Source organism: Phoca vitulina, unplaced genomic scaffold (assembly GCF_004348235.1).
Source record: "Phoca vitulina isolate PV1807 unplaced genomic scaffold, GSC_HSeal_1.0 scaffold47, whole genome shotgun sequence".
Taxonomy (NCBI): Eukaryota; Metazoa; Chordata; class Mammalia; order Carnivora; family Phocidae; genus Phoca; species Phoca vitulina.
Window position 1 is genome coordinate 7,892,186 of NW_022589750.1, and position 12,335 is coordinate 7,904,520.

The 12,335-nt window shown below is 56.6% G+C and overlaps 1 protein-coding gene across 1 annotated transcript in view; it reads left to right on the forward strand.

Annotated features, from left to right (window-relative positions):
- The first annotated feature begins 7,885 nt into the window (after positions 1-7,885).
- LOC116649123 (heparan sulfate glucosamine 3-O-sulfotransferase 3B1) overlaps positions 7,886-12,335 on the forward strand; it is a 35,057-nt gene continuing 30,607 nt past the window's right edge. Inside the window, exon 1 of the mRNA XM_032431634.1 lies at positions 7,886-8,439. Coding sequence (XP_032287525.1) covers positions 7,886-8,439 — 554 coding nt within the window. The remainder of the gene's footprint in view (positions 8,440-12,335) is intronic.

A 12,335-nucleotide genomic window follows, 5' to 3' on the forward strand; every position in this document is an offset into this window, starting at 1 on the left:
ATGGAGAGAGCAAAAAGATCAGCAGTTACCAGAAGCTTGAGAGGAGGGAGGGACGAGTAGATGGATGTGTTTCAGGCAGTGAAATTTTCTGTATGGCACCATAGTTTTTGGTACATGTTGCCACACGTTTGTCAAAACTCACTGAATTTGTGACACAAAGCATGTTATACCCTAATGTAAAATATGGACTTTACATAATAATAATGTGTCAATATCGGCTCATCAGAGGTAACCAATGTACCAAACTAACACCAGATATTAATATTAGGGGAAAGCGTGGGTGGGAGGGGTGCTGAGGAGATGAATGGGAGCTCTGTACTTTCCACTCAGGTTTTCCGTCAACACAAAACTGCTCTAAAAAATAAAGCCTATTAATTAAATAAGTGAGGAGTAAGAATAATAATTCCGAAACTCTCAAAAAATTACAATGACAAAAAATTACGAATGTGATGCTTCTGAAAAACAAATGAGGTCAAAGAATAGATTTGATGTTTCAAATAAACCAGCTTTCCTTCCGAAGGGGTAAAATCCTGGTTCATCGCAGCCAATCCCAGACATCTCTGGAGGGCAATCCGAGCTCCAGAGCTTCCCGTGGGGTCAGCAAAGGACACTGCACCTGCAGCAGAGCTGGACTTCTCCCTCTGTCCAAGCCTGCCCCCCTCACCCCCTTCCTTCTACAGATGTTGGTCCCAAGGGCACTCCCTCATAAACATCCGGTACACTCATCCTTTCCTTGCTACATATTATCAGCCGATACCCTTGAAGAGCATGAGCTCAGGGAGAAAAACTAGACAATGAAGGTATGCCAATAAACAGTTAAAAAAAATTGGATATGCCAAATAAAACATAGACAGTGACTGAGATAAAGTGCGCAGGAGATGTGTTGAATTGCAGAATGGATACCATCAAAGAATGAACTAGCAAAAATCTATGCCAGTAGAAAGTAGAACAAGTATAAAATTCTAAGTGGAAAAAAAAAATGTGTAACTCAAGAATTTTATACCCAGACACATTTTTTTCTTCGAGTCTAAAAAGGCAATGGATAGACATTCTCAAGGTGTCAAAAGTACTGCATCCATGAACATTTTCAAAACAACATCAACAATAGCTATTTACTCCATGAATTCCAATCAGCTGTAATATGTATAAAAAATGAAGCTCTCACTGGGACACCTGGGTGGCTCAGTTGGTTAAGCGTCCAACTGTTCGTTTCCACTTGGGTCGTGATCTCATGGGTTGTGGGATTGAGCCTTGCATCAGGTTCCACCCTCAGCATGGAGTCTGCCAGAAGATTCTCTCCCTCTGACCCTCCCCCCCATGCTGTCCCTCTCTCTCTAAAATAAATAAATAAATCTTTAAAAAAAAAAATGAAGCTCTCAGATTTCTTGGCTCCATTGAGTCACATAAAAATAAAATGAAAAGCAGACAATTTATGGAATTGCAGTTAAGTGTCAAATTATCAACCTTGGCAAAATAAAATAAAGTATACATTAGTTAACTTTTTTTTAAGTTACAGGGATGAAAACAAGTATAAGTGTGCTAACTCACTCATGTTTCAAAGCAAGGAGTGAATAAATAAATATCGTCTCTATAAATAAAACACATAGTTAAAAAAAATGACTCCAAGTGTATGCATTTTCTTTTCTTAACTTTAGAGGTGCCTTTTAGGAAACCACAGTCCCAGGGATAAAGAAACATTTATTACTTCAATAATTCCTTAATTTTAAATAGAAGTTATCTATAGTTAGCATTTTAAAACACACAAACACAAAAATGGATATGGATTGATCCCCCATATTTTGGCAGAACGTGACTATTTCGTGCCATTAGACAAAAGAAAAAAAAAAGGCAGGATAATATATACTTGTATTTGCATAAAATATTTAGCAAAGGTGTGGCCTCTGGAGAGTGTGACTTGGGGTTTGGGGTCAGAGAGTCATACCTGATTCTGCATTCCTTACAAATCTGATTTTTTCAGTGTTTGTATAAATGTTTCCATCATTTAAAAAAAAGAAGAAACTAGCATAATAATGAAGGCATACCACCTGAGAAAGTAGAAACTGTACATGTGTTTGGCTTTGAAGAAGAGCACAAAACTAGGAGTGTGTCTGGATGCTGATGTGAACCATAGCATAGGAAGGGAGGGACACAGGTTGGGTTCTGCCGGGTTGTGTATAGTACGCTTTTGAGGGAGTACTCTTTGGACCAATGCCTGTAGAAGAAAGGTGCAGTGTCCTTTGCTGACCCCACACGTAGCTCTGGAGCTCAGATTGCCCTCCGGAGGTGTCTGGGTTGGCTGGGACGAGCACGTCTCTACCCCTGTACCCGTCACTGGATGGGGTCCACCCTGGGAAGAAGTGGGATGTTCAGCTAGCTTCTCTCTACCGCAGTTGTCTGCAGTCCCAGAAGGGTCCACGGCACACCGGCAGCTGGGGCAGAGTGTCCTTCACTGACAGGGCCTTCGGGGTCCCTGTCAGTGAAGACCACAAGGGAGGCTGATGCCTCGGGCAAGGGGATGGGAAAGAGACATCCTTGAGGCAGGAACGGCTGAGATCCAGAGCAGCAGTGGGGTACCTCTGTGCCCGGCTCACCTGCAGCTTCCTCCTTTGTGACAAGAGGCAAGAAGGGGGTTGGGGTGGGTGTTGGTCAGTGCGGAGGTTTGGTGGAGAGGTGATGTAGTCAGTCCCCTATTAGCATCAATGTTCTCAAAGAAGGTTGGAGAAATGCTGTCTCTTGGCAAAGCGGGCCTCCTGGAGACACTTAGGAGAGTTGCAGATGCCTGTAATGCGACCGTACTATGTTTGCGGAGAGAAAATCCAGCAGGTCCAGTCACCTCCGTGGCAAGATTTCCTCCAGCAACTCAGCGGCTCAGGCCAGAAACCTTGAAGACCGGATTGGCCTTGGAAGATTTCCATAGCCAGGAGAGTACACTGGAGGAAGAGAGGGACCGAAGGCATTTGCAGAAGAGCACAACGACAGACAGTGGAACTGGGGCTCAGAAGGGTTGTGTAACTTTCTCAAAGTCACAGAGCCAGTAAATGGTTGGGAACCAGATTGGGGAAAGTGGCGCAGCTCTGGTGTATGGTATCCGGGCGCCTGGCAGGAAAGACAGGACACACTCCCGACTGGGTAATTTGAGGGGGCTGTAATAAAAGGACTACATACAAAGATGCTGGAGGAGGCGAGAATACACCGGGACAGCACTGTGCCTGGGCCCCCTAGTAGGCGACGGGGACAGCCGTGCTAGGACCTGGTGACAGCATGGCTGTGTGGAGAGGGCTTCCCCGTGACTTCCAGGGAGGGAAGCAGCCAGCCTCTGATGGCCCCGCCAAGAGGGAGCCGGGGCACGAGTACCTCTGCCCTCAGTTTCCCCACCATCCCTGCCCCAGTGTCCCCCCAGAGGACAAGGGAACCTCCAGGCTCGGAGCAAGGTGCGTTGCAGAATCAGCACACAACCTCGACTCCTCAGGACACAGGTCACCAAACCAGTCTGGGGGTCCAACTTCTTTTAGCTGTAAGATAAGAGCCATCACCGTCTGTGATTTGCAGAGGGCTCTTCCTGCACGCGGGCGCTTTACCGCGATGACCCGCCGCATGGCAATCACCCCAGCGGCGGCCGCTGGCTCCCACCGAGGCTGGGCCAGTTCGCGCTCCCCTAGGCGCAGTGGGAGCGCCGCGCTGGGAAGCGCTTCCTTCCTCTGGCGAAGCCCTCCAGCCTCTCTTACCGGGAATTTCGAACCCCGCCTCCGCCTGGCCGAGCGGCTGCCGCAGGGCTGAGCAGGTGCCCGTCTCTGGCAGGTAGCTCCCCGCGGGCAGAGCCGCGCCGTCCACCCGCGGAGGAGATGGGGGTGCCGCGGCCGCCTAGACACCCGGAGACTTGGGAGGCCACGGAATCTCCTGGGCGCGCCAGGAGGCGCCGCGGAAGCCCAAGTGGAGGGGGAAGTCTCCTTTCCCGAGGGCCCGGGTGACCCGCGGGCCGCGGCGGCCGCCGATCTCCACCTCCCGCCACGCGGCGGCTGTCAGAGCGCCCCCTGGCGGGCGGGCATTGGAGGCGCGGCCGCCACTGGAGGAGGAGGAAAGGAGCTTGCAGCTGCGAAGCCCCGGGAGGCCGCCTTGCTGCGGTGCGGGGGTGGGGGAGGGGAGGATCGGGGGGCACGGGGAAGCCGGGGAGGGGAGGAAGGTCCGGGTTCCGGTGCCGGCCCCGCAGGGAGCAGCTGCGGGCGCCTCCCTTCCCGAGGCCAGAAGCAGAGAAACTTCAGGCGGAAAGCACCGCGGCGATCTGTTGGCTCAAGTCCTCCCTCTTTTACCGATGGGGAATTTTAGGGCCCGGGAATGACCCGTCTGGGTCACCTGGCGGGCCGTTGGCAGCAGGACCCGGGGGAAAAAGGACAAGGGGCTGACCCCCTGAGGCGGCCTTGTCCTTTTGGGGCCAGGTTAGAACCCTCGGAGGCCCCAGGTGAGCCCCCCATTAGGTAATCCCAAACAAACCAACCAAAATAAAACATGAACCTTGCCAGGGTGCTCAAATTGAACTCGCTCCTTTCCAGGTTTTCCGAATGCAAACATTTTGAATAATTTGACCAAAGGCAATCCTTTCTCCAGTTGTGGGTGGCGGCGATTTGCTGCCGGCCTGGCTCGTGCGTGGGCGCCCCCTCCCTCGCCCCCCGCCCGGCACTGCTAATCAATGTTTAAGGACAGGAGCTGAAACTGGGTTCACGGTCAGCTTCGCCACTAGCTCTGAGCAGGGGTGAGACTCGGGTTCCGCATCTGCAGAATGGGAGCGTGGGAGAGCCGGCGTTGGCCCAGGGCAGAGCCTGTAACCGTAGGCAGGCATGGGGGTTTCGGGGCGCATTCCGAGCCCAGTGGACCGACCAGCCAAGTGGACGGAAGGGCCAAGACGTCGGGTCACAGCCCAGGCGCTGCTCAGGCCGCAGAAGACCCGCCGACCTCGCGCGGCTGGGAGCGCCGAAAACTCCCCCATTGTTCTAGTGGGGACTGAACGCGCGCCGGGTGGACGCGGGCGGCCACTTGGCTCTGGGGTGCTCAGCTCTGCGGAACACTCCGGGCAATTTCCGATGCCCACTCCCTCTCCTTTCAGCGCCGGAAAAAGAGCCCTAAATATATCCGGCGGCTTGGATTTGTAATCCTCGACTTTCCTTTTACACTGGGCTTCTCTAGCCGCCAGGACAGAGACCGTTTTTATTAGGAGTATCAGAATCCTTTAAAAAAGAAAAAAAAAAAAACAAAACCCTACACACAAAACAGTAAGATTCACACCCATCCAGGCCTGAAGTTTGCCACACAGGGAGCTACAATTCGCCCGAACACACAAATCATAAACCACTACCACCTTCTCCCCCCAAATCTTCAAAAGTCAGCAAATCCATAGCCCCCTCAATAATAATAATTTATTAAAGACACACTCTTTGGAGACACCATTTCCTTCCTCCATTTCTAAAATAAAGGGTGGGCCAATGCTCAGAAACGCATTCTCGTGTTTTCTAAGTTTAAATAAGTTAATAATTAGCTAATGAAATTTAAAATTAAGGGCGAATAAGTCACTTCTGCAGAACAAATACAACATCCCAGGGACAGGGGTAAAGAAAAGCTGGGAAGAAATCCCCCCTGCGAACAGAAAAGAGGCAGGAGAATCCTCTACCTAGATTATTTCCCCCTCAGCAGTTTTGTAGGAAACTGTCTTGGGCGCAAGGTAGTTGCAAAGAGGTGGCGCGGGGCACAGCCGGGACGCGTCGGTCCCACGGTGGCCTCGGGGTTATCTGAACCCTCTCGGGTCATCGCTGTCTCTCCGGTACATTTTCGAACCGGAGGCTGGCTTTTTCAGTGTGCTCCGGACAGAGGGGAACCCGCCCCGGGGTAGGGCTGCGGGGACTCGGGACACTTGGAGGCATTTACTGAGGGAGCGAAGGCTAGTGTCGGACGAGGGCTCAGGTCGGTTCCGCCGCGCAGGCTTGCGCCGGCAGTGAACTGCGGCGTGGGCGGCGGCTCTCGGTGAGTCACCCCAGGGGGCGACACTCAGCCCCGGGGGCCCCGCTGGGGTCGGAATCGGAAGGAACGTTCTGTCCCGGAAAGGCGCGAAGCCGAGCGTTGGAGGCCGGCTGGCCCCGCCGGAGCGGGGCTGCAGGCGCGGAAAACTTTCTGGACGCTACCGGGATGAACGTGAGCATCCCGAGCTGCCCAACTGCAAACGTGCGAACGCCGGGGCAAGAGTGCGGCGGCGTGAGGCACCGGGCGAGGGGTTCCGCCGCGAGGGTTTACAGCTCCACCGAAGCTTGGCTCCCCCGCCCCGAGGGTCCCTTTGCAGGAAACTGGGGAGAGCAACTAACATTGGATTTTGTCTTAAATAAGTGCAACTCAGTGATCGATTTGCTCCAAGTGGACTTTGACTTAAAAAGAAAAACATCGGTGGGAAAGAAACAACACCTGATCGTGTAACAGGTCAGCAAACCGAACTGTCTCCTAAATGAAGGCGAATGGAATGTTGGCTTTAATATGGATTCAGGGAAAGGGGAAGAGAGAACATTGTCTTGAACCTGACGTCCCCAACAAACTCATATCCGGACAAAACTTTCTACACGTGACTTTCACACTCCCTTTTCGACCACGGGAAACTTCCTACCAGACTGTCTCTCACAGTTAATTTCTTCCTTCGCTCCCCCGACCTTTCCCGGCGGTTTGGGAAGGTAGGGAAGATTTTTCCCCGAAGACAGTTTACACCAATCTCAGTTAACCCACGGCCCGAAAGAGATCACCCCCTGGCAAAGAACAAGAAGGGAAAACTTTTTTAAAAAAGTTGACAGCCATTTACAAGCTTTCCACTTAAACTTCCTAGACCGGTGCCTGTCCCGGAAGCCCCCCCACTCCACCCCGCTTCCGAGTTCCCGGCGTGGGATGGTCGGGTCTGGGGGCTGCAGGCATCTCTGGCCTGACTCGCGCTCCTCCAACCCCCTTCCTTCCTACTGCACAACACACACACACACACACACACACACACACACACACACCACGAGCCCGCCAGCGAAACATCTGGATCTGGACTCGAGTCCCGACACAAGGGCAACTACACGCCAAGGCTGGCTCCTGGGGAGCGAGTGCGGAGATGCGCGCGGGAGCGGGAGCGCACTCCAGCACCACTTGGCGGGGTCGGGCCTCTCCCAACGCTCCGTCAATCCAGCATCCTTCCGACCATCTGCTCCTGTCACCAGCCCCTGGCTCCGCCCCCCCGGGTCCGCCCCGTATCCCGCAGCCAATAGCAACCTCCGACCTCTCTCCACCGCCCCAAACCCTTTCCACACCCCCACGTTCCGGGAGCCGGTTGGCTGCTGAACGCTCGGCGAAGCGCCTGTAGTCGCAGGGCGCTCCGGGTTTCTGGTAGGTGGAGCGACCCGTCACTCCGGAAGGCTGGGCCCGCCCACCCCACCTCCGTCTCGGGCTCTCTTCCTGCGCAGTTCTTCGCAGCCTCCGCGGGGAAGTGCCGGGGCAGCTCCCTGGGCTCAGTTGGCAGGACTGCGAGAAGGCAGTCCCGGCGAGCGGCCGTGCGCACCGTCTGGAGTGAGCAGGGAGCGGGAGTGCGTTCTCTTGCCCGAGCAGGAGCAGCTCCTGGGCCAGCAGTTGCCGCCACCCCGACTTTCGTTCCAGTTGAGGCTCCTCCCGGGCAACATGTCAAAAGCCGCCACCGCTACAGCTGCCGCCGCCACCTGGGGAAGAGCAGCAGCGGCGGCGGCGGCGGCGGCTGCGGGCGCGCGGGGGCAATAAGCCGAAAGACCCGGGCGTCCCGCGGGCCAGGGAACCCTCTCCGCGTTCACAGCTCCGGCGGGCCCCGCGCCATGTGCTGAGCCATGTCCCTCGCCGCGCCCCCGGGCTGCGCATGGGGCAGCGCCTGAGCGGCGGCCGATCCTGCCTCGATGTCCCCGGCCGGCTCCTGCCGCAGCCGCCGCCGTCCCCGCCACCGGTGAGGAGGAAGCTCGCGCTGCTCTTCGCCATGCTCTGCATCTGGCTCTACATGTTCCTGTACTCGTGCGCCGGCTCGTGCGCCGCCGCGCCGGGGCTGCTGCTGCTGGGCTCGGGGTCCCGCGCCGCCCACGCCCCGCCAGCCCTGGCTCCGGGTCCCGATGGGACTGCCCCCAGGCTGCCGTTCCAGGCGGCGCCGGCCACCCCGCTGGCTGCGGGCAAGGAGCCGGCCGAGGGCGCCGCGAGCCAGGAGGAGCAGAGTCCCGAGACGCCGGACTCCCCCAGCTCCATCTCCAGCTTCTTCAATGGGTCCGGGAGCAAGCAGCTGCCGCAGGCCATCATCATCGGCGTGAAGAAGGGCGGCACGCGGGCTCTGCTGGAGTTCCTGCGCGTGCACCCCGACGTGCGCGCCGTGGGCGCCGAGCCCCACTTCTTCGACCGCAGCTACGACAAGGGTCTCGCCTGGTACCGGTGAGTTTCCCTACCGGGGTCAGGGCCAAGGGCCGGGGCGGCAGCCGCGATCAGGAGCGGCAGAAGAGGGAGACGTGGCATGTGCTGGGGAAGTGACAGGGGTACAGCCCCCGACCACCGGGGGCGGGGAGGGGTTAGAGGAATAACCCGCGGCGCCCAGAATCCCGCCCCAGCGTGGTACGGGGTGCGCGGGGCTCCGCTCTCTCCACAACGCGTAGAAACTTCTCGAGGAGCTCTGGAGGCTCCGTGGCCCGCGGTGCCCCTAGAATTAAAGAAGGGGACTAGCGATTGGGGTGGCGCCCAGGGAAGCGCGCAGCCCTCTGTGGCCGTTTCGCAAACGAATCGATCCAGTGTTGCTCGTAGTTTAATTTTTCTTTTCGGAGCCCGGGACGTTCTGCGCCCAGCCGGTCACGGTCTCCACCCTAGACCAACTTCTGGAGCAGCTTCTGCTCCCCAGATGGGGATGGGGATGGGGGTGGGAGAGACGGCGTCTGTAAACTTTTTTCCAACAGTCCTACTCCTTGCTGGAACCCGAAGAGGGTCAGACCCGCTTGGCTGGCGGGCAGCTTGGGCTCGGGAGGGTGAGCTGGGCGGGTGGCCCGGCGCCTCCGCCTGGCAGACCGGCAGACGGGCCGACGGGCGGGCGGCGCGGAGCGTGGAGCGGTGCTGGTCCCTGTCGGGCAAAGGCGCGCACTGCAGCGGGCGGGAGCGGCGCGCGGCTTTGAAGGCTCCCGGGCGCCTCGGGCTCAGCTCGCTGGTTTCCGCCTCCTGGGCCCGGGTGCCGGGAGAGCGCGGGCAGGGACCCGGTCTACGCCGGCCCTGTACACGTCGGGGCGCCAGGAATGTAAGGGGTTCATTGATTGACAAATGTGCGTTGCCTCGAGATCGGGGCTTCCGGAACCTCGGTTTTCGGGTCGGGCTCCAAAGGGGCAGCGCCCGCAGGGTCATAATCACGACCCCTGCCCAACGCTTTCCAAAGCTATCGGTCTTTGGGGTGAGCTTCTGGGTTGACCGAGCTTCCGGTGAGGCGCGGGTGGGCAGGGGGTCCAGATTCCGGCCTTCGGAAACTTCGTCGGCACCCAGGGGCTCCAGCCACCGGCCACCACCCGTTCTCTTCTGGTCATCAACCCCCAACCCTCACAAGTATGACTCCATCGAGTCCCCGGCAGGCACCTTCCAGGCCCGAGATGCTCGGGACTTCGCAAAACAAAAGGGGAAGTCGAACCGAACCCCGTCCCCTGCTCCCATCCCCCCTTCTCGGCCCCGGGAGAGGGAAAAGGGGGGCTGAGCCAGCGGATTAAAAATCGCTCTCTTCCCAGCCTCGCTCTCCTCCTCTCTTTTGTCCTTAATGTTTTTCTTATTGTCAGGAGTTGCCCAAGTCTCGAGGTTTAGCCAGCCGTGACAGTCACGGTTCCCACCGTTCGCGGGCCGTGGACGCCGGCTGTTAAGGATGGGGGCTCCGGAGTCCCGACGTCTGGATTCGCGTCCCGGCTCTGGCGGCTCGCTGGTGGCGCCGAGCCTCAGTGCTCCCATCGGTGCAGTGGGGATCCTGTGGTTCCCACCGGGCGCGGAGGAGTGCGCCGGTGCGCTCGGGTGCCCGGCTGGCACGTGGGGGCACGTGGGGGCCTCTCCGATTGTTACCAGGGGGCCACCGAGTGCATTGTTGTTACTCCTCCTCCTCCTCCTGGGGGCCCGGGCTATAACGAGCGCCCTTCCAGGGGGAACCCACCAGGGGCCGGAGGCAGCCCGGGATTTTCGCAGATCAAACTACGGGCTGGGTTGGGAGGAACTGGCAGGAAAAGCGCTGAATCCGTCAAGTCAGGCGGTCGTAGAAGCACCTGGGGCAGGCTATGGAAATCCCCACAGAAAGATTCACGAAGGCTCTTAGGCGGCTGCGCTCCACCTGCCACGTTCCTTTCGATTGACTCAAAACTGCTGAATAAAGGACGAAGCCGCACTGAAAGCCTCGCGGCGCGCCTGCCGCGGGGAGCGCAGCCGGGGAGCCTCGGGCGGGACCGGGCGCCCGCGGGCCGCGCTGCGAGCGGCTGCGCCGGGCCCCTGCACTGCGGGGAGGCGGGAGGTTCGTCGTCTTCCCTAGCGGTCCCCCTAAACGGAGGGGCCGGACCGACGGGGCCAGGAGCCCCAGGGCCGGCGGCGCTCACCCCGCGAGTGAGCGGGGTGGCGGGAAGGGCAAACTAGAGACCCCGCAGCTCGCCCCACGCGCCGCGATCCGGGGCTGCACCAGCGGCGCCCGGCGGGACCGCAGGCTTGGTGGATGTTTTTCAGCAAAGGAAGAAAAAAAATCTTCCAAAATGCCATCTGCTTACTTAATTTTTTAATTGATTTAGAATATTCTGGATGTCTGGACAACGTGTGGACTCAATTATTTTGAAGGCAGCCGCTTTAACTTTAAACAGACCCCACCGGGAGGAGACGCCTGTCCCAGAACGCTTTTCCTAAAATCTGGTGCCTGGGGAGCACCGCTCGCCCTGGCTGGAGCTCTCTGGGCTCAGCCCAAGCCTAGCTGCTCGCGGGGAGGTGCGTGCTCCTTTGTAGCTCCCGCTGCGTCCGCACGGTCAGGCCGCAGACTGGAGCCGAGTATAAATAATTACTAACCGGAGAGCGTTGCAGTTCGGAAACGTGGTTAAAACAAGTCCTCGGAACCAGAACAGAGGAGAGGGGGGGAGACATTCTGGAGCCATTAAGAAACTACGGGCACGGGTGGTTGAATCCGACAGGCAGGCTGGCAATCTGCAGGAGAACGAGGGCTTGGCTGAGTCTGTGCAAGTCGTTAATGGGTTTAATCCGCAGATACACAGTCTTGCTAGTGGCCTAACCAGTAAACCCAGGGCCTGGGCACATTTGCATGAAGTCTTAGAATTGGATCGCAGCTCTTTCCACTTTGCGTCGTGAGACACGATCGGCCCGAAAGGGAGGGGATCGTGGTGGGATCGCAGCCTCCCAGGGTGGCGACACGGAGCTGACCTTGCCACTCGTCGGAAATCAGGCGCTTTTCGGCTACCTTACTTGCTACAAAAATCGAAAGTGCTAGTAGGTGTGCTTCATCTGCCCGGAACCCGAGTTTGTTTTAGTCTGGGATTAAGACTCTTGTGGTTTGTTTTTTGTTTTTTTTTCCCCCAGTTCATTATCCAGCTCGCTTTTTCTCTCTCTGATCAGGCCTCCCAAACTTAACAGGTGTTTAAAGGACCCCACGGAGTGGCTCATCAGGACTTCTGGTGAATCTGGCCCTTACCTTCTGTGTCATGGTTGTGAAGGTGTTTGAGAAATAGGGGGGCAGTGGTTCAGGAGACCCTCACGTATGCCAAGCCTGGAGAAAGCACCCACCCCCTACATTTAGGCTCTGACTATGGGTCTAACCTTTGAATTTAAAAAGAAATACGTACTTCTTTAATCAGTTTCTCTTCTTGATTTGGCTCAAGTGTGGTAGAGTTTCATGAATTTTAATGACCCCAGTTTGGGGATTAAGTTAGGCAAATACTGTGTGATTCTTGGTTTTTTGTATAGAGAAATACGCCTTAGACAGGACAGTGGCAGAACTACTTCCCCCACCTTGGCTCTTCTTTCCATTTTTGGTTGTACAAAATAAGCTGACACTTCAATGCTGTGGCCACATTAAAAAAAAAAGTATAGTGTGTGGGTGGTTTAATAATGTTGATAGCTAACACTTACTGAATGTTTTCCCTGTGTGCCAGGCACTGTTTCAAGTTTTACAGGATTAGCAAATTTAATCCTCATTACAATCCTGTGAAGTAGGTACTTTTACAGGCGAAGAAACACAGGCACAGAGAGGTTAAGCAACCGGCCCAAGGTCTCACAGCCAGAAAGTGGCAAAGGCTGATACAGCCACCCAGGCAGTCCTGATCCAGAGGTCACCC